This window comes from Sus scrofa, chromosome 2, assembly GCF_054392235.1.
Source record: "Sus scrofa isolate SSC_HxYL_T2T_F1_AM1 chromosome 2, Sscrofa_HxYL_maternal_Yorkshire_Landrace_v2.0, whole genome shotgun sequence".
Classification (NCBI taxonomy): Eukaryota; Metazoa; Chordata; class Mammalia; order Artiodactyla; family Suidae; genus Sus; species Sus scrofa.
In genome coordinates this window covers 27549997-27576597 of record NC_139384.1, presented here as the reverse complement: position 1 = coordinate 27576597, position 26601 = coordinate 27549997, and the positions used below count along the sequence as shown (strand labels likewise).

The 26601-nt window shown below is 44.4% G+C and overlaps 1 protein-coding gene across 2 annotated transcripts in view; it reads left to right on the top strand.

Moving 5' to 3' along the window:
- The window catches only part of LOC110259278 (uncharacterized), a 312263-nt gene that overhangs the window by 26474 nt on the left and 259188 nt on the right, over positions 1 to 26601 (top strand). Inside the window, exon 4 of one of the 2 annotated variants that reach the window (XM_085011443.1) lies at positions 388 to 664. In XM_085011443.1, the coding sequence (XP_084867569.1) occupies positions 388 to 505 (118 nt within the window). In that variant the 3' untranslated portion in view covers positions 506 to 664. Of the gene's footprint in view, positions 1 to 334; positions 665 to 26601 lie in introns of those variants that run through there. The other variant, XR_014837071.1, reaches the window with a different exon arrangement.

Below are 26601 nucleotides of genomic sequence, written 5' to 3'. Positions count from 1 at the left end.
TGGCTATGTTCAGGAGGAAAGAGCGTAACTTGGAAATGTATATAAAGAGATGCAGGATGTCACTTTTGTGAGCATAAAGAAAGCATCTGAAGCTAGATGTGTTAACAAGGAATGGTGGTTCTTTCACTGACCTGCTGAGCGCTGGGGATTTAGGGTGCAAGTGTGCCTTTATTTTGCGAATTCAAAGCCCTATCATCTGCTATTACTCTAATTTATTAAAGGTAACATCCAAGTATTGGCTGGACACTGGGGTCGTGACTGCCAGGCATGCAACAAAAGCCACAGCGGGACTACAGTTCCCAGCATCCCTTGCAGTTAGACGGGTGGCGGGGCTGGGGCGGAAGTGAGGGTCGGTCCTTGCGGTTCTGGCTGGTGAAACTCCCACAGTCCTGCTCTCTCTCTCATTCTCCATGTGTGGGGACGGGTGTCAAGCATCCTGAAAAAGACCCGAGGACCGGGTGGTGGAACGCTGCTGCAGACCTGGACTATTTTCACTGGATTCTGAGTGAGCGAGTGCAGAGCTCAAACTCTCAACTTCGAAGGAGAGGATGTAGGCCTGCGGTGCGGTTGCTGATTTCTCTGGGAGCTTCATGAAGCTCATTCTGGGAAAGATGAAAAAAACCTGGAAGCCGGAATCAACTGCTTCTAGAACTGCTGCTGCCAGGTAAGAAATGGTGGTCAGGTGACATTGATGGATGTAACAAAACAAAGCAACCCACAAAAAGATGAACAGACAAGCAAAAACGCCAAACAAGCCCATGAAGGAGCACCACCCTTCTTCCTCCTCCAACCTTTATCCCCTTCTAGCACCCTCTACTGAAAGAACCTTCAGGAAACAGCCATCAGAGCAGTGTGGTTCACTGAATTCCAGCTTCAGTATCATAAAGCTGAATATAGAAATGTGGCTTTTGAGAAGAGCTACAGTAGCTTAATTATCATCACAGCAACAACAACAACTATATATATATATTTGCCTTTTGTCTTTTTAGGGCCACACCCAGGGCATATGGAGGTTCCCAGGCTAGGGGTTGTCAGAACTGTAGCTGCCGGCCTACACCACAGCCACAGCAACTAGGGATCCTAGCCACATCTGCGACCTACACCGCAGCTCATGGCAATGTCAGATCCTTAACCTGATGAGCAGGGCCAGGGATTGAACCCACATCCTCATGGATACTAGTCGGGTTCGTTAACCACTGAGCCAAGATGGGAATGCCAAGAAATATATTGTTATTGCATTAAATCACAAAGATATTTGGTGTTTGTGACAGTAGCTAATCAAAATAGATCCCCAAACTAAATTTAAATTAAACAAATTTAATTTCACAAAAAGCACACTATATTTTCCTTTTTGTCCCTTATGTCATTAAGGATTTGGTGAAAATTCACCTTCTGATGCTGTTCATATAAGAATAGAAAGGGTTAGAGTACATGATAGGTGATATCTTGGGATTTTGGGGACAAGTAGCCTTTCATTTTACCAATGCGAAACCTATCATGTACTTTGATAACTTCACTCTTTCCTTCAAGTGTTTGTATTCTTACATGTTTACAAAATCATGGGTGTGGGAATAGAAGGGCAGATTTTGGATGGGGACAGGAACAATATGAAGTGATGGTTTAGTACCAATTCTTTTGGGTTCCTTGGATTGAGTTTAAATTTTGGTTGGAGGAGTAGGAGCGAACACTTGTTTGTTTCTTGTGAGAAATCTGGTCAAGGGAATGTATTCAGTGCTGGCAGAACTGTTTAAGAGAAACTAGATGCAAAAAAGAGCTGTTTTGTGGTCCAGGTGACTAAGTGTAACTTGGAGATGGGTAAGGGTTTGTGTCCTGAACACTTCTTCATGGGCCTGGATAATGCTCTGGCAGTCCAAGAATTGAGAGCTTTGAGTCCATCCCGTAAAGGCACATGAGCTAACCTCTCTGGCTTCAGCTCTTCCCCTTTCCTCCCTCTTCCACTGCTCTAACTACAGTGGTCTAATAGCCATTTCTGGGATAGGCCTGCACCTACCTCAGGGCCTTTGCACTTGCTATTCCCTCTGCCTGGGATGGTATTTATTTATGGACTGTTTCTCTACACTAGAATACAAATGCTATGAGAGCCGGGTTTTTTTGTTTTATCTGTTTTGTTCCCTTCTATATCCCTGGTGCCCAGAATGGTTCCTGACCTATAATAGGTCCTTAATAAATATTGCTTGAGTTAATATTACTCTTGTTGAAATACATACTGCTCTTTACCATGACCTTTCTAAAATAGATCTCCTGTTTTGTCGGTTCCTTGTTTAATACTCTTCAGGTGTTTTCACTTTGCTTTCAAAATAAATTTCAGACTCCTTACCATGGCCTGCAAAGTCTTCAGAACTTTTCCTGCTAATATCTCCAGCTCCACCTCTTGTCACTCAGTTCTTTCTATTCTACTTTCCCGCTGTATTGAAATATTTGCGGAACCAGAGTTCCCGTTGCAGCTCAGTGGTAACAAACCCAACTAGAGTCCATGAGGATGCAGGTTCAATCCCTGGTCTCACTCAGTGGGTTAAGGATCTGGCAATGCCGTGAGCTGTGGTGCAGAAGTGGCTTGGATCTTGCATTGCGGTGGCTGTGGGGTAGGCCAGCAGCTGTAGTTCTGATTTGACCCCTGCCCTGGGAAATTGCATTTTCAGCGTGTGAGGCCCTAAAAAGCAGAAAAAGAAATTTGCGGAATCAGTGGAGCCATGATCCTTATCTTTTGAGTTTTAAATGCATAGATAGCCACGTCTCCTTTGGAGGTGCTGTCTGTCCCTTTCACCCTTTAGGAGATAGCTTTGACATTGTTTTGTTCTGGGAAGACTTTTTGCCCTCAAGGCTGATTGGTCCAATATTGCCTGATGTTTACCTTCAGTATAGCACCCAGCATGGTGTATTTTGATGACCTACTTTGTTATAGCTTAGAACAAGACTTTCTTACTTCACTTGGGCTGCCATAACAAACATTGTTGACTGGGTAGCTTAAAACACAGAAATTTATTTCTCACATGGGCTGTAAATCTGAGATCAGGATGTCAGCATAGTCAGGTTCTGGCGAGAGCTCTTTTCCTGGCTTGTGGGGGGCCCCTTTCTCTCTGTGTGCTCACATAGCTTTTCCTCAGTGTGTGTGCATGGTGGGGAGAAGACAGAGACAAACAGAGAGATTTTTTTCTTCTTATGAGGCTGCTGATCTATTGGATTAGAACCCTTTTGACATGACTTAATCCTAATCCGAGCTAATGGATAAGAATCCTTTTGACATCTCTTAACCCTAATTATCTCCTAAAAGCCCTAACTCAAATACAGTTACATTGGGGGTTATGGCGTCAACATATGAAATTTTTCTGGTGGTGGGGGGAGGGTGGGAGACACACTTCAGTCCATAACAAAGACCCGATTTTGAATTTTATTGAAAATGTCAAACACCCACCAAATAGGGACTAATAGAAGTGTTTCTGGCGGAAAGAATATGAGAATGAAATGGGAAAGAAGGAAGGATAAAGCTGAATAATCAGGGGCCCAGGGGAGAGCAGGAAGCTGTTTGGGCATATCTTCATGCTGGAATGCTGGGGTCATACAGGTCTTTCTACCAGGGTCACACCGAGTGAGGATTAGATGCAGGGTGTGAAGGCCGTGGTCATCTTTGGCATGTTTCAGACAGTGTTTGATATTGGGAAGACCAGTCTAGAGCAGTGGTATTTTACCAACAATTAAAAAAATGATCAAATAAACAAGACCAGGGGGTCCATCAGCATTGGCAGTCTCCAAGGAGAGGCAAGATCTGGCCCTTAGTGGCTGGAACCAGGTGGACTTCAGAGCTGTATAACCAGCCATTTACTAAGGTGTTTGGCAGGGTAACAGGGAACCTGGGTCTCTTATACCAAATACTTTGGTCCAAGGGTACTTGGTATGATAATGGGGAATCAGAGAAGCTTGGCCAGGAAGGGTCCAGGGATGCTGTGTCCTGAGTTTCCAGGACAGTCCTGGCGATCTGGTGGTATAGGAGCCTCAAGCAGCTTCAAGGGAGCCTTGCACCTCTGGCTGGACATTGCTTCTCAGGATTGGAAGCCTTAGTTAACTCCTTACAATTATTTCTATAGTCCCAATAGCCTTTTTTTCTCATAATCATGACCTGCTGGATTTTCCAGAGTAACCTACAAAAATACAAAGAAAAGGGTATTTCATAATAACTGGTTATTTCATTACCATCAGCATATCAGGAGCCTCTAGGAGAGAGAGCAGTGTCATGTCTCCAGTTCTGGACCCAGGTGTATAGCAACCATGGGAGGAACCCCTCTCCTCTAATGGAGGGAAGACTTCAAATGTCAAAGCTTATGACACCTGCAGATAGTACCTCCACACTCCTATTGCCTCAGGCTTTCTGCAGTCCAGACCTGCATCACATTCTAAATATCCACATTGCCTTACTTGTGCGTACCACAGGGGGCCAGGGAAGGTTGTCAGGATAGCTTAGCAGCGCTGTCTATAGTAACAGAAGGACTAAAGCATTTATCTGCAGATTTGCAGGGGAACAAAATAATTCTGCCTCATAACTACCAAATCCCAGGCAGTGGAAGGAATATGGATACCATTTCAAGATTGTTCCAAAATTGCTTTATGGTTTAAATTGTTCCTACCCACTTTAGGGTTTCTGCCATTCTGATTCACTCTTCAGTCCTCATGCCCAAGGTGCCTGTCAGTCACGACCAGTTTACACTGTTTTAAAGGAAGCAGGATGATGCAGAGGTTAGGAATCCTGGGTTTGTGACTTTTCAGCTTAAGCTCTTTAAACTGCAACTTACTTGCCTAGAGAATGAGTTTAATAAGAGTCTGTCTGTTATAGGGTTGGTGATTAAATGATGCATGTAAATGGCCACAGAGTTAGCATCCAACAAATATGAACTCTTTTTTTAAAAATAAATTCTATTGGAGTATAGTTGACTTACAAAATTGTATTAGTTTCAGGTGTATAGCAAAGTAAATGTTATACATATATCCATTCCTTCTCAAATTCCTTTCCCATGTAGGTTATTACACAGGATAGATTGATAACTCTGTGCTATAGAGTGGGTCCTTGTTACTTATCTATTTTGTATATAGTAGTGTATATATGTATATATGTCAGTCCCAACCCCCTAGTATATTCCTCCTCTCCATGTTTCCTGTTTGGCAGCCGTAAATTTGGTTTAAAAATCTTTGAGTGTGTTTCTGTTTTGTAAGTTCTTTCGTATCATTTTTTTGGTTTTATTTTAATTTTTTTATTTTATGATTTTTATTTTTTCCATTATAGTTGATTTACAGTGTTCTGTCGATTTCTACTGTACAGCAAAGTGACCCAGTCGTATATATATGTTGTTATCTCACATTATCCTCCATCGCGTTCCGTCACAAGTGACTGGATAGAGTTCCCTGTGCTATATACCAGGATCTCATTGCTTATCCACTCCAAATGCAGTAGTTTGCATCTATTAACCCCAGATTCCCAGTCCATCCCACTCCCTCCCCCTCAGCAACTACAAGTCTGTTTTCCAAGTCCCTGGGTTTCTTTTCTGTGGAAATGTTCATTTGTTCCATCTATTAAATTCCAGATATAGCTGATATCATATGGTATTTGTCTTTCTCTTTCTGACTTACTTAATATGAGAGTTTCTAGTTTCATCCATGTTGCTGCAAATGGCATTATTTTGTTCTTTTTTTATGGCTTGGTAGTATTCCCTTGTTTACATAATCCACATCTTCTTAATCCACTCTCCTGTCAATGGACATTTAGGTTATTTCCATGTCTTGGCTATTGTGAATAGTGCTGCAGTGAACATAGGGGTGCATGTATCTTTTTCAAGGAAAGTTTTGTCCGGATATATGCCCAAGAGTGGGATTGCTGGGTCATATGGTAGTTCTATACTTAGTTTTCTGAGGCACCTCCATACTGTTTTCCATAGTGGTTGTACCAATTTACATTCCCACCAACAGTGTAGGAGGGTACCCTTTTCTCCACACCTTTTAGCATTTTTATTTGTTGACTTGTTAATGATGACCATTCTGACAGGTGTGGGGTGGTACCTGATAGTAGTTTTGATATACAGATGGCCAAAAAGCACATGAAAAAATGCTTAACATCACTGATTATTAGAGAAATGCAAATATTTTGTATCATTTTTTATTAGATTCCACATATTAGTAATCTCATATGATATTTGTCTGACTTCACTTAGTTTGCTAATCTTTGGATCCATCCATGTTCCTGCAAATGGCATTATTTCATTCTTTTTTATGGCCGAGTAATATTCCATTGCATGTATGTACCACATCTTCTTTATAGAACCCTCTGCTTATGGACTTTTAGGTTGCTTCCATGCGTGGCTATTGTAAATAGCTCTGCGATGGACTATGATTATCACATTCACATTGCCCGTACTGGAACATACATCCATGAGGACAAGAGATTTCTTAATTATCTCCAGGTCATCACAGTCAGGAGCACATACGAGTAACCAGTGAAAGCTGAAGGAATGAGAAAATCAACTATTGCACTGGATCACTTCAGGCCACACTGTCTCTAAGCTGTCTCCTGACACTTGGAGATTTAGAGGCCCATCTTCAAGGACAGTAACATGCATTGTAAAGTGTAAGTTGTGGAAATGAAACCTAACATTTTAGTGCAACATAATATTTCTCAGCATATGCTACTAGTACATTATACTGAACTATTGCTTTCAGTGATCGCCACTGTTTTCAGTCTCTGTGGTTCTGCAATTGTTTTAACCTGTATGTGGCAGGTGCCCTTTGGCCTGCTTGTTACAGTGCAGACGCATGGGCTCCATGACTAGAAGTTTCGACTCATGGGGCTGAAGTGGAGCCTGAGAATTTCTGTTTTTAAAAAGCTCTTCAGATATTTCTGACGTAGGAGGGTCCTGGAACTAAACGTTGAGAAATAGCTCTTGGTTCAGTAACTTACAAGCTGAATTGTGCATCAGAAAAGCCATCTCCTGGAGTTCCTGTCTTGGCGCAGTGGAAACGAATCCAACTAGGAACCATGAGGTTTTGGGTTTGATCCCTGGCCTCACTCAGTGGGTTCAGGATCTGGCGTTGCAGTGAGCTGTGGTGTAGGTCACAGATGCGGCTTGGATCTGGCATTGCTGTGGCTCTGATGTAAGCCAGCAGCAACAGCTCCAATTAGACCCCTAGCCTGGGAACCTCCATATGCCGCGGGTATGGCCCTAAAAAGACAGAAAAGAAAAAAAAAGAAAAAAGAAAAGCCATCTCCTATCAGTTGGGCCACTGAAAGTATTGCAGGAACTAGGGATGGACCACAGCAACTTGAGCTTCCACAGTGAGCATGGGAGGAGCTGAGGAAGTGAAAATCTGGGAGGGGAGGTGGGAGAACCAGAGAAACAGTCACTAAACGTGATGTCCTGAGGCGCTGGTCCAGGCCAGCAGGTCCCGGCTTGGAGGAAACCCCACAACCTGTGGGTGTCTGGTTGCACAGGGGGCTAGGAGAGAAATTTGGGAGACCTGCTGTCTCTGGAGGCTTGGGGCTTCTCTTGTTTGGTGGGGTCCTTATTAAAAAGAGCTGGGAGTTCCTGTCATGGCTCAGTGGTTAACGAATCCGACTAGGAACTATGAGGTTTCAGGTTCGATCCTTATTGAGGATGTGGCATTGCCGTGAACTGTGGTGTAGTTGAAGATGTGGCTTGGATCTGGCGTTGCTGTGGCTGTGACATAGGCCGCTGGTCCAATTTGACCCCTGGCCTGGGAACCTCCATATGCTGTGGGAGCGGCCCTAGAAAAGGCAAAAGAACAAAAAAAAAAAAAAAAAAAAAGAGGAGCTGGAGGCTGGAGCCTGCCAGTCACATCTGCGTCTGTCACCACGTCTTCCCACTGACCTGAAAATATGCTTCATTTCTTCCACAAGTTCCTCTTTTTAACAAACCTAACCCTCAGCTGTACAGGGAAGAGGCTCCTGCAGAATGCAGTTTCCAGCTTGAGTCAAACGGACGCAGCGCACTGACACATCCGAGTGCGCTAAAACCCACACCTCCAGCGCCCTCTCCCCCTGCTGCTTCAGGCCTCGGAGTGCTGACCGTTCAGACCTTCTCTTGAGCTTCTGTGTGTTTCAGGAGCACCGTGGAGAGAGTTCTAACCTCTTTCTTAGGGAGAAGTTGCTCTTTGTAGACCTGAATACATTGGACATGCTGGAGGAACATGCACCCTGAGCTGCCTCCTTGAGCCAGCCTGCCAGCCGTAACTAATTAAAAGATGGTAGGTAGGTGGAGACGTAACATGAGTGAAAGATGTTTAGATTCACATCATTAGGAAAATTAGCCTTTAGGTGCTAGGCTAAACATATATGCAAACAGAAAAACATGGATTTAGCTATATCTCAAGACAGGCATCCAAAGCACCCTCAAAAAATGGCCTTTCCAGGGCTGGTAGAATCTTGTAAGCCAGGCAAAGGTGGAGGACACCTGTGGTAGGCTGCAAAATGACCCCCTAAGATGTCAAGGCCGAATTCCTGGAACCTGTAAATGTTACTTTTGGTTTCAAATGGAAGATGTTAATATTTTTAACTTGTTTAAATTGGTAAAATATGTTACAACTGGAAAAAGGGTCTTTGCAGATGTAGTCTTTTTTTTTTTTTTTTTTTTTGTTATTTCTTGGGCCGCTCCTGCGGCATATGGAGGTTCCCAGGCTAGGGGTCCAATTAGAGCTGTAGCCACCGGCCTACACCAGAGCCACAGCAACGCAGGATCCGAGCCGTGTCTGCAACCTACACCACAGCTTACGGCAACGCCGGATCGTTAACCCACTGAGCAAGGGCAGGGACCGAACCTGCAACTTCATGGTTCCTAGTCGGATTCGTTAACCACTGCGCCACGACGGGAACTCCAGATGTAGTTTTATTAAGCTTTTTGAGATGGATAGATTATCCTGGATTACTGGGTAGGTCCCAAAAGCCACCCTAAATGTCCTTATGAGAGAGAGGCAGAGGGAGATTTGGCACAGAGACTGGGAGGAGTCAGTGTGACTACAGAGGCAGAGGCTGGGGTCATGCAGCCAGGAAGCATGGAAAGTGGCAGCCAGTGTAGCAGAGACAAGGGCCAGGTCCTCCCCTTGAGCCTCAGAGGGAACATCACCCTGGCAATACCCTGACTTTAGCCCAGTGATACCGACTTCAGAATTCCGGCCTCCAGTACTGTGAGAGAATACATTTCTGTTATTCTTAAGCTACCAAGTTGGTGGTGATTTTTATAGCAGCCACATGAAACTGATATAATACCCCTTTCCCGTCATCCTTTCCCCCTCCCCTGCCCCTTTGGAGTGGAGCTCCCTGTTTGCAGGAATAATGGGGCTGCTGGTGGCAATGGGAGGGTGAGACTCCCTGAGGCCATAAAGGGGAAAGTTGGCTCTCTGGAACTTTACAATCTAAGCTGCAACTTCGAGCTTAACTTCTTCTGTAGAGGCAAGTTTTATAGGCAGCATTTACCACTATCTTGGAAAAACTTTTTTATTCCGTATTTAACCCAGTACCCTCCAATCCTAGGCTCACTGTTTCTTTACAGGACAAATAGAGTAACTCCGGCGCTTGACTTGCATTAGTGCAGGGCTGGGTGCCCACTGGCATTTTAGGATTGGTTCCTTGTCTCCTCCCGCTCTGACAGTCAGCCCAGATGGCTCTGTTCATCTTCTTTGCTAGTGTCTCCTTCTGCAGGCTGCTGTCATCTCTTGTGCTTCTAGGTAAAAACACAATCCTTCCTTTGTTTCCATGGCATTTGGGAGAGAATGAGGTGAGGGTCCGTCCTTCTTGATGGTGTTCCTGCCCACAGCTTGGACCTTGGGTTAGTGCTAGGGCTGCCATGACAGAGCACCACAGACGGGGTGATTCTGACAACAGAGATTTACTTTCTCTTAAGTCTGGAAGCTAGAAGCCTGAGATAAAGGTGTCAGCAGGGTTGGTTTCCTCAGAGGCATCTCTCCTTGGCTTGTAATTGGCATCCTCTCCCTGGGTTTTCACATCATCTTCCCCCTTTATCTATGTCTTATTTTCTTTTTCACCAGTCATGTTGGATTAGGGTTCCCCCTACTGACCTTGTTTTCACTCAGTTACCTCCCTAAAGACCGTATCTCCAGATACAGTCACATTCTGGGGTACTGGGAATTAGGGCTTAAACATGTGTACTTTCGGGGAGACATAATTCAGTCCATGACGTAGCTTAACTTCCTGTACTGAGGTAATTCTTATGGATGGTTTAGCATAGTTAGTGCTGGACACATAGTAAACACTGCTGCTCAATTATAGCACAGTTACTTCTGTTCTCTTATATGCTACAATCTGTCATATTTATATACACATAATGTTTCTGTTACACATGTATAAATATAAATATACACACATTTCTGTGATACCATCGTTGGTAAAATTTTCATGATTTCATTTAAGTAATATTGCTGAGTGGGTTGTTTTGCATTTCTCAGAATCCTTGGGGAAAGTTAAAAGATAGGGCCAACTTTTAATTTTCATTCATTCATTCAACAAACATTTATTGAGTTTGCCATCTTGGCCTTTGGATTATAATGTCGACGAAGATTGTGAAGTTACAGTTCAGGTTCAATTTCATGGGGAGGCAAGTACAGTGGACCCGAAGGAGCCGGTGATGGAAGAAGCGTGTCCACAAATTCTTTGCCATTGCTCCCACCCACTGAGAGTTGTCTTTGTCTACTTCCCTTGAATCTGGCCTGCTTTTGAGACTGTGTTGGCCAGCAGAATATGGAAAAAGTGATGCTCCACCCAAGCTTTAAAGAAGTAGCCCCATCCTCTCCAGGGATGCCTGCTCTAGGGGAAGCTGGCTGCCATGTGATGTGTCGATTGTCCTGAGACTGCCATGCTGTGAGGAAGCCCAGGCCAGCTGGGTCGAGAGGCTGTGGGAATGAAAGAGGTCCAGTGAGCTCTAGTTATTTAGGTAGTCCAACTGGATGCCAACAGCTGAGTGAAGAAGCCATCTCAGATAGGTCAACCCCAGCTTGTATAGTATAGAGAAGAACCCAGGAATTCCATTGGAATTCGGAACCCAATCCTGAGACATGTGGCCCCAGCCAAGCTACCCTGGTCATCTCCAGTTAGTCAAGCCATCCTATAGCCATTCCAGCTCCGGTGTGCACCAAGTCCTAACTTGTAAAATGGTGAGTTTTATAAAAAGGTGCCTATTTTACTACTTAGATTTGGGGTAGTATGTTATATAGCAATAGGTAAATTGGAATAGGACCCTAAACTAGATTTGGAAGATAATTAAGAAATCTTGTATATCACAAGTCCAGCATTGTACTATAAAGCACAGAACACATGTAGACACAGAATTCTTAGACAGTACACATCTGCAGAATCCATTCTCTCCTGTGTGAAGGCTGGGGGTGAATGCATCTTCAGGCTGCAGGTCTTAGAGTCCTTACTCTGTTGATGAACTCCACGGAAAGTGCTGATTTTGATCCTTGTATCAAAGTGTTACCTGTGTGGGGCTCGCTGGTCTCCTGGGGGCTGGGACTGCAGTTTGCTACAGTGGCCCCTCCCGTGGCTCCACGGGTCATTACCGCAGGATGCTTATTTGGCCTTTCCTTCACCTGTGGTTCCATGCTGTGGAATGCTACCCAATTTTGCTACCTAATCTGCTTTGCTAGAGGTCCTGCCCTTCTCTCTTCTTGATAATTATTTTTTTCTATCCAAAGTTATTTTTTGCATTATTGGGTCCAAAGATCCCTTGCTCTTTCATGTTGCAGAAAAGCGGCATGGTAGAGAGAGATTCAGGGCAGGCCTGGAGTTAGGCCGCCTGAGTCTGATTCTGCCTCTTACAGCATGACCTTGAAGTTTCTGTGCTTCTGTTTCTTCAACTACAAAGGGAGGGAAAGGGTAGCCCTGCCTCACAGGGTTGGCATGAGGGTAAAAGAGGTCATTCATGTAAAATGCTCAGAGCTGTTCTGCATGTAGCAGGCGTCCAATAAATGTCGGCCTATTTTATTCATAATATGCATTTTGTACTATGGTACTCGGCTGCCTATTTGTGGGTCTGCTCTCTAGGTGCTAAGTTCCTTGAGGACAGAGAGTGTCCTGAGCCCTGTCACTTCCGTGATGTGCTGCACAAGGTGTGACAGGTGTTAGGCCTTCAGTAACTGCTTCTTGAATGAGTGAATGCCCCAGAAACAGTAGAGAGACAGTGTTCTATCAGTGGAAGGTCAGTGATATCGTCATTGGAGAAAGGTTCCAAAGGTGGACAGCAGTTTGATTTTGTAGAACATACTTGATCTTACAGAATCAAAGAGACAAAAAGTTCACTGGGCTGGTATGTGGGAAACAACTGTGCATGTGTGAATGGTTTGCACATCTGGTTTCCTGTTATTGCTGTGTGCTCACGGTACTTGAACTTGTGAAATAGTAAACAGTCGGGTGCCTGAAGAAGTTGGGATGTAGGGATCTTGGCCCTGAAGCACTGTGATTATTCCTGGAGAGGCTGCATATATGAATGGATAACTATTTCTACATGGGATCCACCTTGTTTAAGAAAGAATTTAAAGCGGCATACAGAGAGCCCTGTAATGATTCAGTAAGATAAAATAAAGCGAGGTGAGGGGATTGAGTCCTAAGAAAAATGAAGGTTAAAAGCTAGATGAAGCTGGGAGTAATGTTTGTGTCCAAAATGCTTGCTCGACTGTCCTGTACATTTTCTAGAGGTGGGTACAGATTTGGAGCTGCACTTTCTACCGGTTTTTATGTGAAAACCATAAAACAACCAATTACATGAGTCACGCTCTGGAATAATAACGCTAACAGCTAGCATTTATCAAGTACTTCCTTGGTACCAGCTGTGTCTCTTAGGTGCTTTGCATGTATTAACTCTTAAAAAATTTTTTTTTAATTAAAGTACAGTTGATTTACAATGTTGTGTTGATTTCTGCTGTACAGCAAAGTGATTAAGGTATCTATCTATATCTATCTACTTTCTTTTTTCAAAATATTCTTTTCCCTTATGGCTTATCTTAGGACAATGTATATGGTACTCTGCGCTATAGCACAGGACCTTGCTGTTTGTCTCCTCTGTGTATAATAGCTTCCATCTGCCAATTCCAACCTTCCATCCATTCCTCTCCCAACTCCTTCCCCTTGGCAGTCACAAGTCTGTCTGTCTTGTCCATGAGTCTGTTTCTGTTTTGTAGATGAGTTCATTTGTGTTATATTTTAGATTCCACATATAAGTGATACATACTATTTTTCTTTCTCCTTCTGACTTAACTTCACTTAGCATGACAATCTCTAGTTGCATCCATGTTAGTGCAAATGGCATTATTTCATTCTTTTTTATGGCTGAGTAGTATTCCATTCTGCATAGGTACCATACCTTCTGTATTCATTCATCTGTTGATGGACATTTAGGTGGTTTCCTCACGTTGATCCCAGAAGTAGGTACTTGGCTCATGTCACACAGCTGATACCTAGTTTTGAAACCAAGCACTTTGACTCCATGCTTTTAATACCTACCAGTTGTTTCAGACAAGAATAACTAGATCTCACGTTAAGAACCTGAAAGAAATTTTTTTTTTTTTTTGTTTGCTCTTGAATTTTCATGGAAATCTCATTTGAGTCATAGGGGAGACCCTCCAATCAGAAAAGGAAATAGATTGTATGCTCAGCTAAGGCAGTTCTCAAAGCTGACCCCAAATTAGCAGCAGCAGGCTCACCTGGGCACTTGTGAGAAATGCAAATTCTTGGTCCTTTTCTCAGATCTGTTGTATCAGGAGCTCTGGGTGTGGGGCTTAGCAGTTGCCATTTTTAGCAAGCCTTCCAGAAGGTTCTGATACATGCTCCAGTTTGAGAACTCCTGTTCTTCAGGGAAAGAAACCTCTAGTATAGAAGGTGTCAGACTTCGTATGACCTTGGTGAAGAGTTTCAGGAAGGAGAATGGCTCATGAAATCGTCTTGTCGGCTTTAGAGACCAGACAGATTGGACTGCAATCCTTACTACTCTAGAAAACGAGGAGATGTGGTAAAAGCCAGTGACAGTGTTTCTGACTAATCCATCAAGTTAGAGGGGAAAAAAAATGCAATCATCAGGAGTTCCTGTTGTGGTGCAGTGGTTAACGAATCCGACTAGGAATCATGAGGTTGCGGGTTCAGTCCCTTCCCTTGCTCAGTGGGTTAATAAGGGTTCAGCATTGCCACGAGCTGTGGTGTAGGTTGCAGACGCGGCTCGGATCCCGCGTTGCTGTGGCTCTGGCATAGGCTGGTGGCTATGGCTCCGATTTGACCCCTAGCCTGGGAACCTCCATATGCCGTCGGAGCAGCCCAAGAAATAGCAAAAAGACACACACACACACACACAAAATGCAATAATCAGAGTAATGCCTCCTCATCTAAGCCAGTGACGCAGCCTGACAAAGAGTTTTCCTTATAGTTTCTCATGAGGGTCTCACACCACCTGTGTGAATGAGAGATTTTTATAATGAGAAGAGTTTGCAGGTGAAGAATTAAAGGGTTGGGGAGTTGGATTTTCTCAAGGTTGTACAACTCAAGCACCGAAACCCGAGTCTAATTTCTTCTGTCTTTGACTTTCCTCTTCTCTCCACCTCCAGCCCTGTTCAGATTCTTTCCCCTGGGTTATTACAGTGACTTCCTGACTGGTGTCCCTGTGTTAACTGTTATCCCTCTCCAATGTATTCTTTTTTTTTTTTTTTTTTTGGTCTTTTTGCCATTTCTTGGGCCGCTCCCACGGCATATGGAGGTTCCCAGGCTTGGGGTCGAATCAGAGCTGTAGACACCAGCCTACACCAGAGCCACATCTGTGACCTATGCCTCAGCTCATGGCAACACCAGATCCTTAACACACTGAGCAAGGGAAGGGACCGAACCCGCAACCTCATGATTCCTAGTCGGATTCGTTAACTGCTGCGCCACAATGGGAACTCCTCTCCAATGTATTCTTATTAAGATATTCATTTGACATTTTGCAGGGGAAACGCCTTCTCTATGCCAGGTACTCAGTGCTGAATTGTAGCAGCGATCAGCGTCACGGAGATGGTACTTACAGAGCTGGCATAGCGACAACAGGCATCTTTTTACAATTTTAGTATATAGATCAAGTTGCTTTTTGTAAAAATTATTTTATTGAAGTATAATTGATTTACAGTGTTGTGTTAATTTCTGCCATATAGCAAAGTGATCCAGTCAATTGTCCGGGAACCTCAAGCCTTCTTTTCTGCATCCGCTGCAGAGCCACCTCCATCCTTGTCTTCTCAAACCTCTAGCCCCAGGGAACTCAGTAGAGTCACACCCAGCCCCACACATGGTACTTCACACATGACATCTCCCGTTCTTGAAGCAGGAGTAGAACATTGTGAGCTTTAGACTCCATTCATCTCAGGAAAACTATTTTCCAAGCCAAGAGGTCTCTGAGCAGTAATACTTAGGCTTTTGGAGCTTATTCTGCCTGTTTCTTATATGGGCACCTTGGAAAGCAGGAAGTTGGAGGTGGCCTTGGTGAAGACTATGGAAAAAGCAGCCATACACTCATGCAACTCTTTTCTCTGTGCCCAGAGGAGATGCAAAGGGGGACTGTGTGAACATCGTAGGCGGTTTTGAGAGGCTCAGAATTAGTCGATTCCTATCGTGGTATTTTGCTTTTCAGCTCAACAGGATGATTTCTTGTTGAGGCTTTTTACTCTGGTGAGTTTACTTTGGATTCAGAGTTTGCTTACAAGGGACCAGGGCAATGGCTTGTCAAGTAAAGGATTCCTCTGAATCTTTATCTTTGGTTTAAACTTCCCTTCGGAGCTCTGGACCTTTAGACCAGTCTGCCTACCATAGATCACGCCAGCTATCCCACAGCTATTTCAAACTGCACTTGCCCAAAATAGAATTTATTTTCTGGCCCCAGAAGTGAGTTCTTCTTTCTGTAGATCCTGTCAGAATCCAAGGCATCACTCTCCATGCCATCAGCTCCTAGAGCAGAAGTATAGCCATCACCCTCCAAGCTTTCCTAATATTGACGGTAACAGATAAAGTTTATTGATAGCTTCCTGTTGCCAGGGACTGTGCGAAGTGTTTTGTGTGCATTAACTCCCTTAGTCATCACTGCTGCCTATGACTGAGATGATGTTGGTACCTCTGTTTCACCCAAGAGATGACTGCAGAAGTGTCCTAATGTGCCTCTCAGCTGCCAGTCCCTGTCCAGCCTCCTTACCCCTTGGCAGCCTGACTCATCTTCTAAACATGCAGATCTGAATGTGTGGTTTGCTTCCTGAACAAGCTTCACTGGCTCTCTGTTGCCCTCAGAATAAGCCCAAAACCTTAGTCAGGATCCCAGGGCCCTTCATGTCCTGGCCACTGAGCACCCAGCTGTTTCTAGCTGCTCCTGCTGCCTTCTTCACCCATGTGCTAGCCATGCTGGAGACTTGCAGACTCTTGAAATATGTATGGTTTCCCTAGGCTCATTTGATTCATGCTACAAATACTTTTGGGGAGCCCTCCTTGTTCCAGGCCTCTTCTGGGTACCGGTGATGGAGCTGTGAACAAAACTGATTGGACCCCTGCCCTCGTGGTTGGACAGTACTCAGGCACATAGCTAAACAAGTGTGTAATGTCATAATCCTGAGTGCTGTGTGGGCACAGTGAGTGATAGCAGGGTTCTGTTTTGTGTAGGATTGTCAGACAAGGCACTTTGCAAAGGTCCTGAGAGGGAGCCTGCCTGGTGTTTGAGGAGCATCAAGGAGGCCATTGTGGCTGAAAGGGTGAATGTGGAAGGAAGGGAGATCTCTGATGCGGCCTGGATCCCTCTTGTAGGTCCCTGGACTGTGGTGAGGACTTTGGAGTTTATTCCAGTTGTGAGAGGCTGTTGGAAATTTGAGGTCAGGGAGTGATGGCATCTGATTGACATTTTAAGGGTCTCAGTGACAGTTGTGTGACTGCTGGACAGCCCATCATGAGGCCAGAGTGGAAGCAGGGAGAACGAGGAGGCTTTTTTTTTTTTTTTCTTTTTTTAATGGGTCTCTATACTTTTATTTCAGTTTCCGTTTTAAAAATAATTCCGTGAATTTTATTATGTGTGTAGTAGTACAGCCATCATCACAACATAATTTTAGAACATTTCCATTCCAAACCCTCAGTCCACCCCTCTTTCCCCTCAACCTGTCCTCTTTGGTAACCATAAGTTTTTTCAGTCTGTGAGTCTGTTTCTATTCTGCAAATAAGTTCATTTGTATCTTTTTCTTTTAGATCTCACATATAAGTGACATCATAAGATATGTTACAATGGAATATTACTCACTCATAAAAAGAATGTAATAATGGCATTTGCAGCAGCATGGACGGACCTAGAAATTATCATGCTAAGTGATGTTAGAGACAAATATCATGTGGTATCACTTATATGTAGGAGGTTCTTGTGTATCTCGTTCCTGTTCAGGAATATTCAGTCCTCGACCCTTTGTTGGTGACAGAGTGTCTGGAGACAAACTATCCAGCTTTGTACACCTGTTTCAAGGGCATCCCTATGCAAAAAAAAAAAAATCTTCCTCAATCCTCTTCTCCACAATGTGGACACAGAAGTCTCTCTCTCTCTCACAGAGCTGAATCTCACTGTTTTGCAGTTATTTATGCATATGTCTAACTTTCCTACTGGCTGTGAGCTCCTTATAGGAAGGACCTATTCTTATTTGTCCTTGTGTTTCTAACTCCCTGCCATGGCACCTGATATTGGATAGCGCTCAAGAAGGGTTTGATGAATAAAAGAACAATTTGTTTGGCTAATGCTAAACATTCAAATGATTGAACAAAAGGAGGCTTTAAATAATTCTGTTCAGTCAGAATGGGCTGTGTCCATACAGATGAGCTTGAAAATATAATGGGCAAAGATTTCAGAAATCGTTGTAGGAACTGGATGTATGGACTCATGGAGCAGTTCTTTTTTGTGTGTGTGTTTTTGCCTTTTCTAGGGCTGCTCCCATGGCATATGGAGGTTCCCAGGCTAGGGGGTCTAATCAGAGCTATAGCCGCTGGCCTTCGCCAGAGCCACAGCAACGAGGGATCCGAGCCGCGTCTTCGACCTACACCACAGCTCACGGCAACGCCGGATCCTTAACCCACTGAGCAACACCAGGGATCAAACCCGAAACTTCATGGTTCCTAGTCGGATTGGTTAACTACTGAGCCACAACGGGAACTCCATGGAGCAGTCCTTTTGATTATAGTGGCATCTGCTAGAAAGAGCTCAAGGCTGTTAGCTCACTTACCAACCTTCACACTTAATGTCCGTCACCGCTCACAGCCAGCCAAACAGAACCAGAAATCGCACCTTTTTGTTTCAGGTTTTCAAGGGCTTCTGCAAAACTCATTTCAGCTTCATGAGGGTGGAGGATGTGACTTGCGGCTTCTCAGATTACTCATTTGTCAAATGGCCTTCAGTTGGCTTTTGTTTTTGCTTCATGTAAAATAAACCTGATATAGGAGTTCCTGTGTAGCCCAGCGGGTTAAGGATCTGGTGTTGTTACTGCAGTGGCTCAGGGTGCAGAAAAAAAAAAACAAAACACCCCAAAAACAAACTGGTTTAAGAAAATCCTTTTTTTTTTTTTTTTTTAAGTGGCCTCACCAACAGCATATGGAAGTTTCTGGGTCAAGGATTAAATACAAGGTGCAGCTGTGACCTATGTGGCAGCAATGCTGGAACTTTTAACACACTGCACTGGGCTGGGGAGTTAAACCTGAGCCTTACAGCAACCCGAGCCACTGCAGTCAGAGTCTTAACCCATTGTGCTACAGTAGGAACTCATCTTTTTCTCTTTTTTTTTTTAAGTAGGGATGACTGAAAGGTGGTTTATTTGATGAATGAATTAAATCATTATAGGATTCCTTTAACTAACAAACTTCTTTAACGCATTTAAAATAATGCAGCTCGTTAAAGGAAAAATTTACATGCAGCTTCTAAGAGTCCTTCAGCAATGAGGTGTGAGCAGTTCTAACCTGGACAGTTTCCATAAACAGTAGTTACTGGGCATCCTGAGTGGGCGTTTTTCTGCCGGTCCTGTGGGAGGCAGAAAAGAGTTGAAGGGTCCAGATTCTGGCTGTCAGTCTAGTCCTGCTGTGTCTGAAATGTAGCCCCTAGTCATATGTAGCTATTGAGCACTTGAAATGTGGCTAATGCAGCTGGAGAATGGAATTCTAAATTAAATTAAAATAATTAAAATGTAAAAAACGGATACTTGATTCAGCTACTGGAAAGGATTGAAGTATGTTTGGAACAACTGGGCTACATGGACTTGCTTTTTCAGCTATAAAATTTATGAACCCTAAATACAGAACAAGTATGTCTGATGAAAATTCAGTGTACCAGTTAAAGAGTGTTTTAGACACACTGATTTTTGAAGACGTTAGTACAAAAAGATGTAAAATTTCTCACTATTGCTTTTTTATATAGATAACACGTTGAGATAATATTTTGGATATACTGGATTAAAATATGTTAAATTAATTTCACCAGTTTATTTTTACCTTTTAAATGGGACTGTTCTAAATTACATTCATGGTTCACATTCTATGTCTACTGAACAGCACAGGCAGTCTGTGCCTGGGATACTGTAAGGCGAGTGCGGAGAAAGAGAACGGGCTGGGTGTTCAGGCAAAGAGAAGAACATTTATTAAAGGGAAAGGAGAGGGTGACTGACCCTTGAGAAGAGCTAGCCCCCTGCCCTCTGGCAGGTCCTTCTTAGACCCCGCGGATGGGAAATTTGATCCCCTGAAGTGGGGGGGTGGTTAGTTTATCTTTAGCCTGTAGCTGGACTCTGGTGGTCACGTGGTCGTGGGAACGTCGGAGGTGTCCCATGGTAGGATGGTCTCGTAGTCTTGGGAGAGTGGCACCAGCGCCAAAAACAGAATGTCGCTTGAGCAAGGAGGTCAGTCTCATGGGTCGCTGTGCCCTCATATTTTATTTGTGAGGGCAGCCCAATGAGCTATTTTAACAATGAGCCCCCATGTAGCCCCTAACAGATACCTATTACCTCTTTACCCCACGTGTCCTGTTCCATGTGAATCCCCACAGCCTGAGAGGGACAGCTCAGTGCAGCAGCAGCCCTGGCTTATGGTCTCATCTAATTAGACAAGGGTTGAGCAGCCGGCCAGGGTTGAGAACCTACTTGTGTGGTCCCTGATGTGGGCTCTGTCTCCATGGACGTAAATCCAACATCTGAAATGCCCCACCACTCCTCCTGATAACTTCTTCATTCTGGGCCAACCAGATCTTCTCACCTAGGATTTTAGAATCAAGAAGTACTGGCAAGAAGCTGTTTACATGGAACTTTTAAGGGGATGCATCTGTCTACCCCGTGGTAACCCAGAGCTTCCTTGGGAGGGTAGGAGCCTTGCAGTAGGACACCAGTCTGCAAAGGACAGAGAGGGCCCCCGTGTGTGCAGAACCACAGAGTCTGGGAAGAAACACAGACCCAGCTGTGCCTCCCACACGGAACTTTGTGAGATTCCGTGATGTCTTTACGATACATCTCCCTTGCTTTAACCTAGCCAGAGCAGATTTCTGTTTCTTAAAGCTATGACTTTCTCCCACATACACAAACACACACACACACACACACACACAAACACACACACGGAAACAGATTGAACATTTGTGAAAATAAAAAAGGCTTCAGCATATACCAAAGCTGAAACCAGAGAAATGAGCATGTGTGTGAAGGTGGGTGGAATGCGATAAGAGGGATGGACCAGAACAGGGATCCTCAAAGTGTGGTCTGGGGGTCACTGGGGGCCCCTGAAGGCCCTTTCAAGGGGGGGGGGTCTCCTTAAGGTCAACATTATTTTCCTAATAATACTAAGCCATTATTTACTTTTCATGCTCTCCCTTCTTTGTGAATGTCCGAGGCAGTTTTCCAGAGACAGCGTGATGTGCGATAATAGCAGCAGATTAAATGCAAAGGCAGATATGAGAACCCAGCTGTCTTCTATTAAACTACACATTAAAGATGTTTATAAAAATGTCAAACAATGCCACTCTTCTCCCCAATTTTTTGGGTTCTGGAAAATAATTTTGTAAATAAACTTTTATTATTATATTAACGTATAGTTTATTAAGTACTTAATTTTTCCCATTTTAATTGCTCATATGATAGACGTGATAGATATAACCCACAAAAACGAAAGCTGTGTGTTGTCCTCGATAATCTTGAAGAGTAGAAATGGGTCCTAAGCAGAAATCAGTAAGATAGGTGAGCAAGAATTCATGGAGGGAGGCCTGGCTTAGAGTTGCTCTAGGGTTTTGTGTGTTTCCTGTTTTTAATGCCCGAGTCCCACAGAGGGGCCGAGCAAAGGTTTGATTCCAGTGCTCCTCAACCTGGACAGAAAAATCAATTTAGGGGCCTAAGAATAAATACAGATTCCCAGGGCTCTCTCTCTAGCTAATTGTATCATAAAGTCTGAGAGGAGATCCAGGCGCCTGTGTTTTTAGAAAGTGCTTCAGGTGGTTTTTTTGCACAGCATGCAAACAGGAGCCAGGAAAAGACATCTTTTACTACAAAGAAAAGGGCTGCAGGGTGATGAACAGCAGGGAGGGTGCCTGCCGGCCGTAGAGCCTGGCTGCTGCCCTTTCTCTGGCAGCTCTGTGGGTGACCTGGAGGGTGAGAGGCTGCTTGGTTGGGTCCGAGGGAGTTGCATGCACCCAGGTGGCCTGCGCTTACCAGCTCCCTCCCTGAGCTGATGGCAAGAGTTCATTCACAGGTTCTCAAGGGCGCATCCTGAAACCCAGGAGCCCACCACATTGAGAATTGGAAAAGAGGAGATGCTGCAAACACGAGCCAGCCAAGAGCTTTAGCTCTTTGGAAAAAATTGTTCTCAGGACCAAAAGTGATTTCTGAAGCAGAGCCTAGCTGTGTCTCTTTCTTTCTTTCTTCTTCCTTCCTTCCTTTGCCTTTTCTAGGGCCGCACCCACAGCATATGGAGGTTCCTAGGCTAGGGGTCAAATCCGAGCTGTAGCTGCCAGCCTATGCCAGAGCCACAGCAGTGCGGGATCTGAGCCGCATCTGCAACCCACACCACAGCTGACGGCAACGCCGGATCCCTAATCCACTGAGCAAGGGCAGGGATCAAACCCGCAACCTCATGGTTCCTAGTCAGATTCGTTAACCACTGCGCCACGACAGGAACTCCAAGCTGTATTTCAAGAGGTAGCCTGGACTTTGTCATTTCTGCAGCAGACCTGAAGGTTTTCCAAAGTGTGCAAGCATAAGTGAGTGCACATGTGTGTATGTGTGTTGATCTTGTTTCCTTAAAGGAAAGGCCCTTCCTCACTGCAAAACCTCGCAGATCCATTTTGATTTTTTCTGAGGGCTTAAAGAGTGCTGTGTTTACCCCCGACCCTTCCTGTCCCTGTATACAGAGAAGGCATAGGGAGGGTGGATGTGGAATTTTCATTTCCTCTTGCTTTGAGCTGATATACTGAAGTGGATTATAGGTTTATTTTGGCACTCCAGAATGTTTTCCTTTCATCTGCTTTTTCTGAAACAGACCTTGCCCTTCTGGACCCAGGGATACCGTATGACACAGGCCTGTGCCTTCATAATATCCTATCCTTGGGAGCAGGGTCACCCTGCAGCACAACTGCAGTAACTCCAGGTGCCACCACTGTCATAGATTTCAGTGTGAATGTTGCCCCCGATGATGTGTGACAGGACAGGCTTCCCCTGGAAACGGAGTGGTCGGAGAGTCTGAGGCGTGGGCATGAGACATAGCGGGACCAGTTGGACTGTATTCCTGGAATTAATCTGTGGAAGTTAGGAGAGAAAAACCTCGCTTTCCATTACAGATGCTGAACAGGGTTGCTAGGAAATGGGGCTTTGGTAGTCATCCTCCTGACTGTGCGCAGGAGGTTCACTGTGGACAAAAAATGATGCCAACATACGCAACAGGAAACAAGTGAATGTCTGGGAGAGAAAAAACCCTGATGACGTAGTTTGAGCCCCTGGATCCAGCTGAGCCTGAAGTGAGACCAATTTTTGGAGGTATCAGTTCCATGAGGCAATAATTATACTCTTTTTCTGAAGTAAGTTCCAATACTGATTAATACTATGTTCTCATAGAGACGTGAATATATATAATGATATGGTTGAGATGTAGACATCCAGAAGAAAAAAAAAAACTCAGCAGAATATTCATACGTATTAACTATTCCACATTCTTTTGAAGAAGCTTTTTGCTTTGGGCAGACTGGTCCATCTTGATTTTGTTGGCTGCAGAGAAGAGATTTAATACAGAAATAATATTGATGATGAATAGAGGAAAATAAAAGCCTAGTCACTATTTGAAAGCATGATGGCTACTAGTAATAATGTAAGAAAATTTATATAGCATTTTAAACTTTCGTTTTTGAGAAAAATTTCCACATCTAAATTTATCTCCCATTTTGTATGCATGATCATATATAAATATGTATTATTTTACAAAAATGTCATCACCAAGTAAAATAACTTCCGGAACTGGCTGGTTTCATTTAATTTATCTCATTGCTTTTCTTTTCATTTTTAAATTATTGATGTGCTGAGAATCATCTCATGCATTTTTGCTGTCATTTTAATTTCTTTACCTTGAATTAGCTATTGTTACACTTCGTTCACCACTTAGATTAATTTATGAAGCATGTTAACAGTTTTCTCCTCATCTATTTTGTAAGTATTTTCTCCTAAATTTTCACGTCCCTTTATACAATGTCTTTTGTCTGGCCACAGGAAAGCCTTTGTTGTTTTCCAGAGACGTGTCTAATAAAACCATCATAGAGCTCGTTGTAAAACAGTTGAATGGTGCATGTGGTCCATTCCCTTCTCCTTGATGGTCTAGGCCAGTGCTAGTCATTGGAACATGGATGTGTTCTCTGTGTTGTCCAAGGATTAACCACATGTCGAAAGAGCTAGACAAGTGAGAAAGTATCTAACTCATTCAGTTTAAATTAGTTAAATTTAACTAGCCACTTGTGGTGAGTGGCCACTGTGTTTCTGTGTTTCTCTATTTTGCCTTCTAGCTTCATAGTTTCTTAGGGGGCCTGAGAGGGAAGAGATAAGGCAGAGGAGCAAAGTCAAATGGCAGGTCTGCTTGTCCGGACAGGGCATGAGGGTCAAGCGATCCTGGTCCCAGGCCAGACGCCTCACCCTTCCCCTCCTTTCTGAAGCAGAATTACGCCGTCACATGGCAGAGGCTGGGGCACGCGCTTTGGTGTCAGAGGGGCTGAGCTTGCACGCTGGTTTCACCAGGAAACGGACCCAGGGGCGAGGTCCACAGATTTATTTCCCATGGTCCGCTGTCCAGTGACCATTGCTGCTCTTTTACTTTTCTGCCCTTTTATAGGCTACTTCCCGGTTCACAGATGAAGCGGGATGTTAAGATGCATTTTGTCTGGTCCAGTCCTTTCCCTCTGATGCCTTAAGGCAAACAGGTCTTTAATGGGTTCTCTGCTGGGAAAGGCTCTGGGCGGTCACCTGTGTGTGTGGGGGGGTCACTGTGGATGTGCACTTGGCTCCTCTAGCTTCTGAGGTGTAGGAAGTGGCCTACTTCCTCCTAGTGCCTGAGTGTCATCAGGGCCATTAGAAGTCTTGACTTGTAACATATTATCATATCGGAGTTGCCAAAACCTATGTGGGGTGAGCTGCCTCTGATGTTATTATGAATGTTGTTATTCACATTTTTCAGATGCACAGAATGCCACATGGTGAGTCAGTGAAAGAGCTGAGCCTGGACCGGCCCCCTTGACTCTACCATACTGTGCTTGTGAACACCTATTCCATCTGTCTCCTTGCCGAGGCTCCTCTAAAAGTGTGTGTGTGTCTGTGTGTCTGTGTATTTGGGAAGAATGAGAAATAGTGGATGAAGGCTGAATTTGGAGCTGTAATGTGAGAGAAGTTCATAAATAAGATATGTGAAATTGGGATTATGATGTATAAACCCCTCTCAATTCAGCCTAGATCAGTGTGGTAACTGGATGTTTCAGTAAAATATTCTACACCGGAATTCCCATTGTGGCACAGTGGAAACAAATCCAACTAGGAACCATGGGGTTGCAGGTTAGATCCCTGGCCTGGCTAGTGGGTTAAGGATCTAGTTGCCCTGAGCTGTGGTGTAGGTTGCAGACTCAGCTCAGATCTGGCGTTGCTGTGGCTCTGGTGTAGGCTGGCAGCAACAGCTCCGATTAGACCCCTAGCCTGGGAACCTCCATGTGCTGTGGGTGTGGCCCTAAAAAGACAAAAGACAAAAAATAAATAATAAAATAAAATATTCAAAACCATTTCAGTGATAGTAGTCAGAGCAATTACTTTTTCAGATTCAAGATGTCTACACTGATAGTTGCTGCTTTGGGGTCTCCTTTCCTTGTTAGCACCAGGCTGTGGGACAAACAATGGCCCATTCCTGTGAAGGGGTCAGTGTGTCTATGCAGCAACCACAGAAGCTCAGAGCAGGAATGCAAGTGAGTTTTCATCATAAGTACCAACTCTAATTGGTTGGCAGTGGCTCTTTGGAGAACTGGACAGCATTGAGAAGGACCCGAAGGGGCATCGGGCCTCAGGAGGAAAGGAAGCCCTCTACTGACTAGTGATGTCTGCCATGAGCACTGTAGCTTACGGAGTCTGTTAGGGCAGGGGTTCTCTTATGTCTGTTGTATTTACTGCTGGATTCCAGCATCTCGACATGGCCTATGCACAGCATGTAACTTTTGTTCAAGGAATGAGCAGAGGAGAGGGAATGATGGCATGAAAGTTGCACTTGCCATTCCTGGTTAAGAGATCAAAGCAGATGAGAAACCTAGGAAGCCCTCAGGACAGCCTCAGTTAGGCACAGGGTCTACTTCCTATCTGTAGCGAGTTGCTTCTGGGTCCCTACCTTGTCCTTCCAAGCCAAGGGCAGCAGGCAGCTGTAGGTGGAATCACAGAGTGCCTCGAATGCTGGTCCTCCCAGGACTCTGATGCTTAGAATATTGATGCTGTGGTTTTGTCGCTGCTCACTTGTGTGCTTCCCGGCTCCTGGTTCCCTCTCTGCTTTTTGGATGCCTCTGCCTCTCCAGGGCTTTAACATGGCACTCCTTCCACTCATGTCTGATGACCTTGCCCTGACTCCCAGCCTGGGGCTGACTGCCTGGCTAGAAACAGTAACGGTTTCTTTAATGAATGGTTACTGTTTTCTAGGCATTCTACTTCATATGTAACATCTTATTTAATCCTCACAAGGGCCTAATGGGATAGATACTTGATATTTTCTGGGAAAGAAATTTGAAGCGCATAAATATGTTAACCTGCTTAAGGTCACATAGGGAGTGGGTGAGATTCAAATTTAGGGTTGTCTGATCTCAAAGCTTTGCTTGATTGTTATGGGATACTCTTTATGGGCTCACACGGAACTGCTTGGTCTTGACCCATGGGTAGACTTGGACCTCTGAGGAAGCTGTGGATGCTCCTCCCAAGTATCTTGGTAGGTGCCCCTGGTCTTGGTAGGTGCATATTTACTCATAGCTGACTCTTCTCCGGTCCTCGAGTAGAAGCCAGCCAGGTCCTTTCTCTTCAAACCTCTGGATTCCAGGCCTGTGC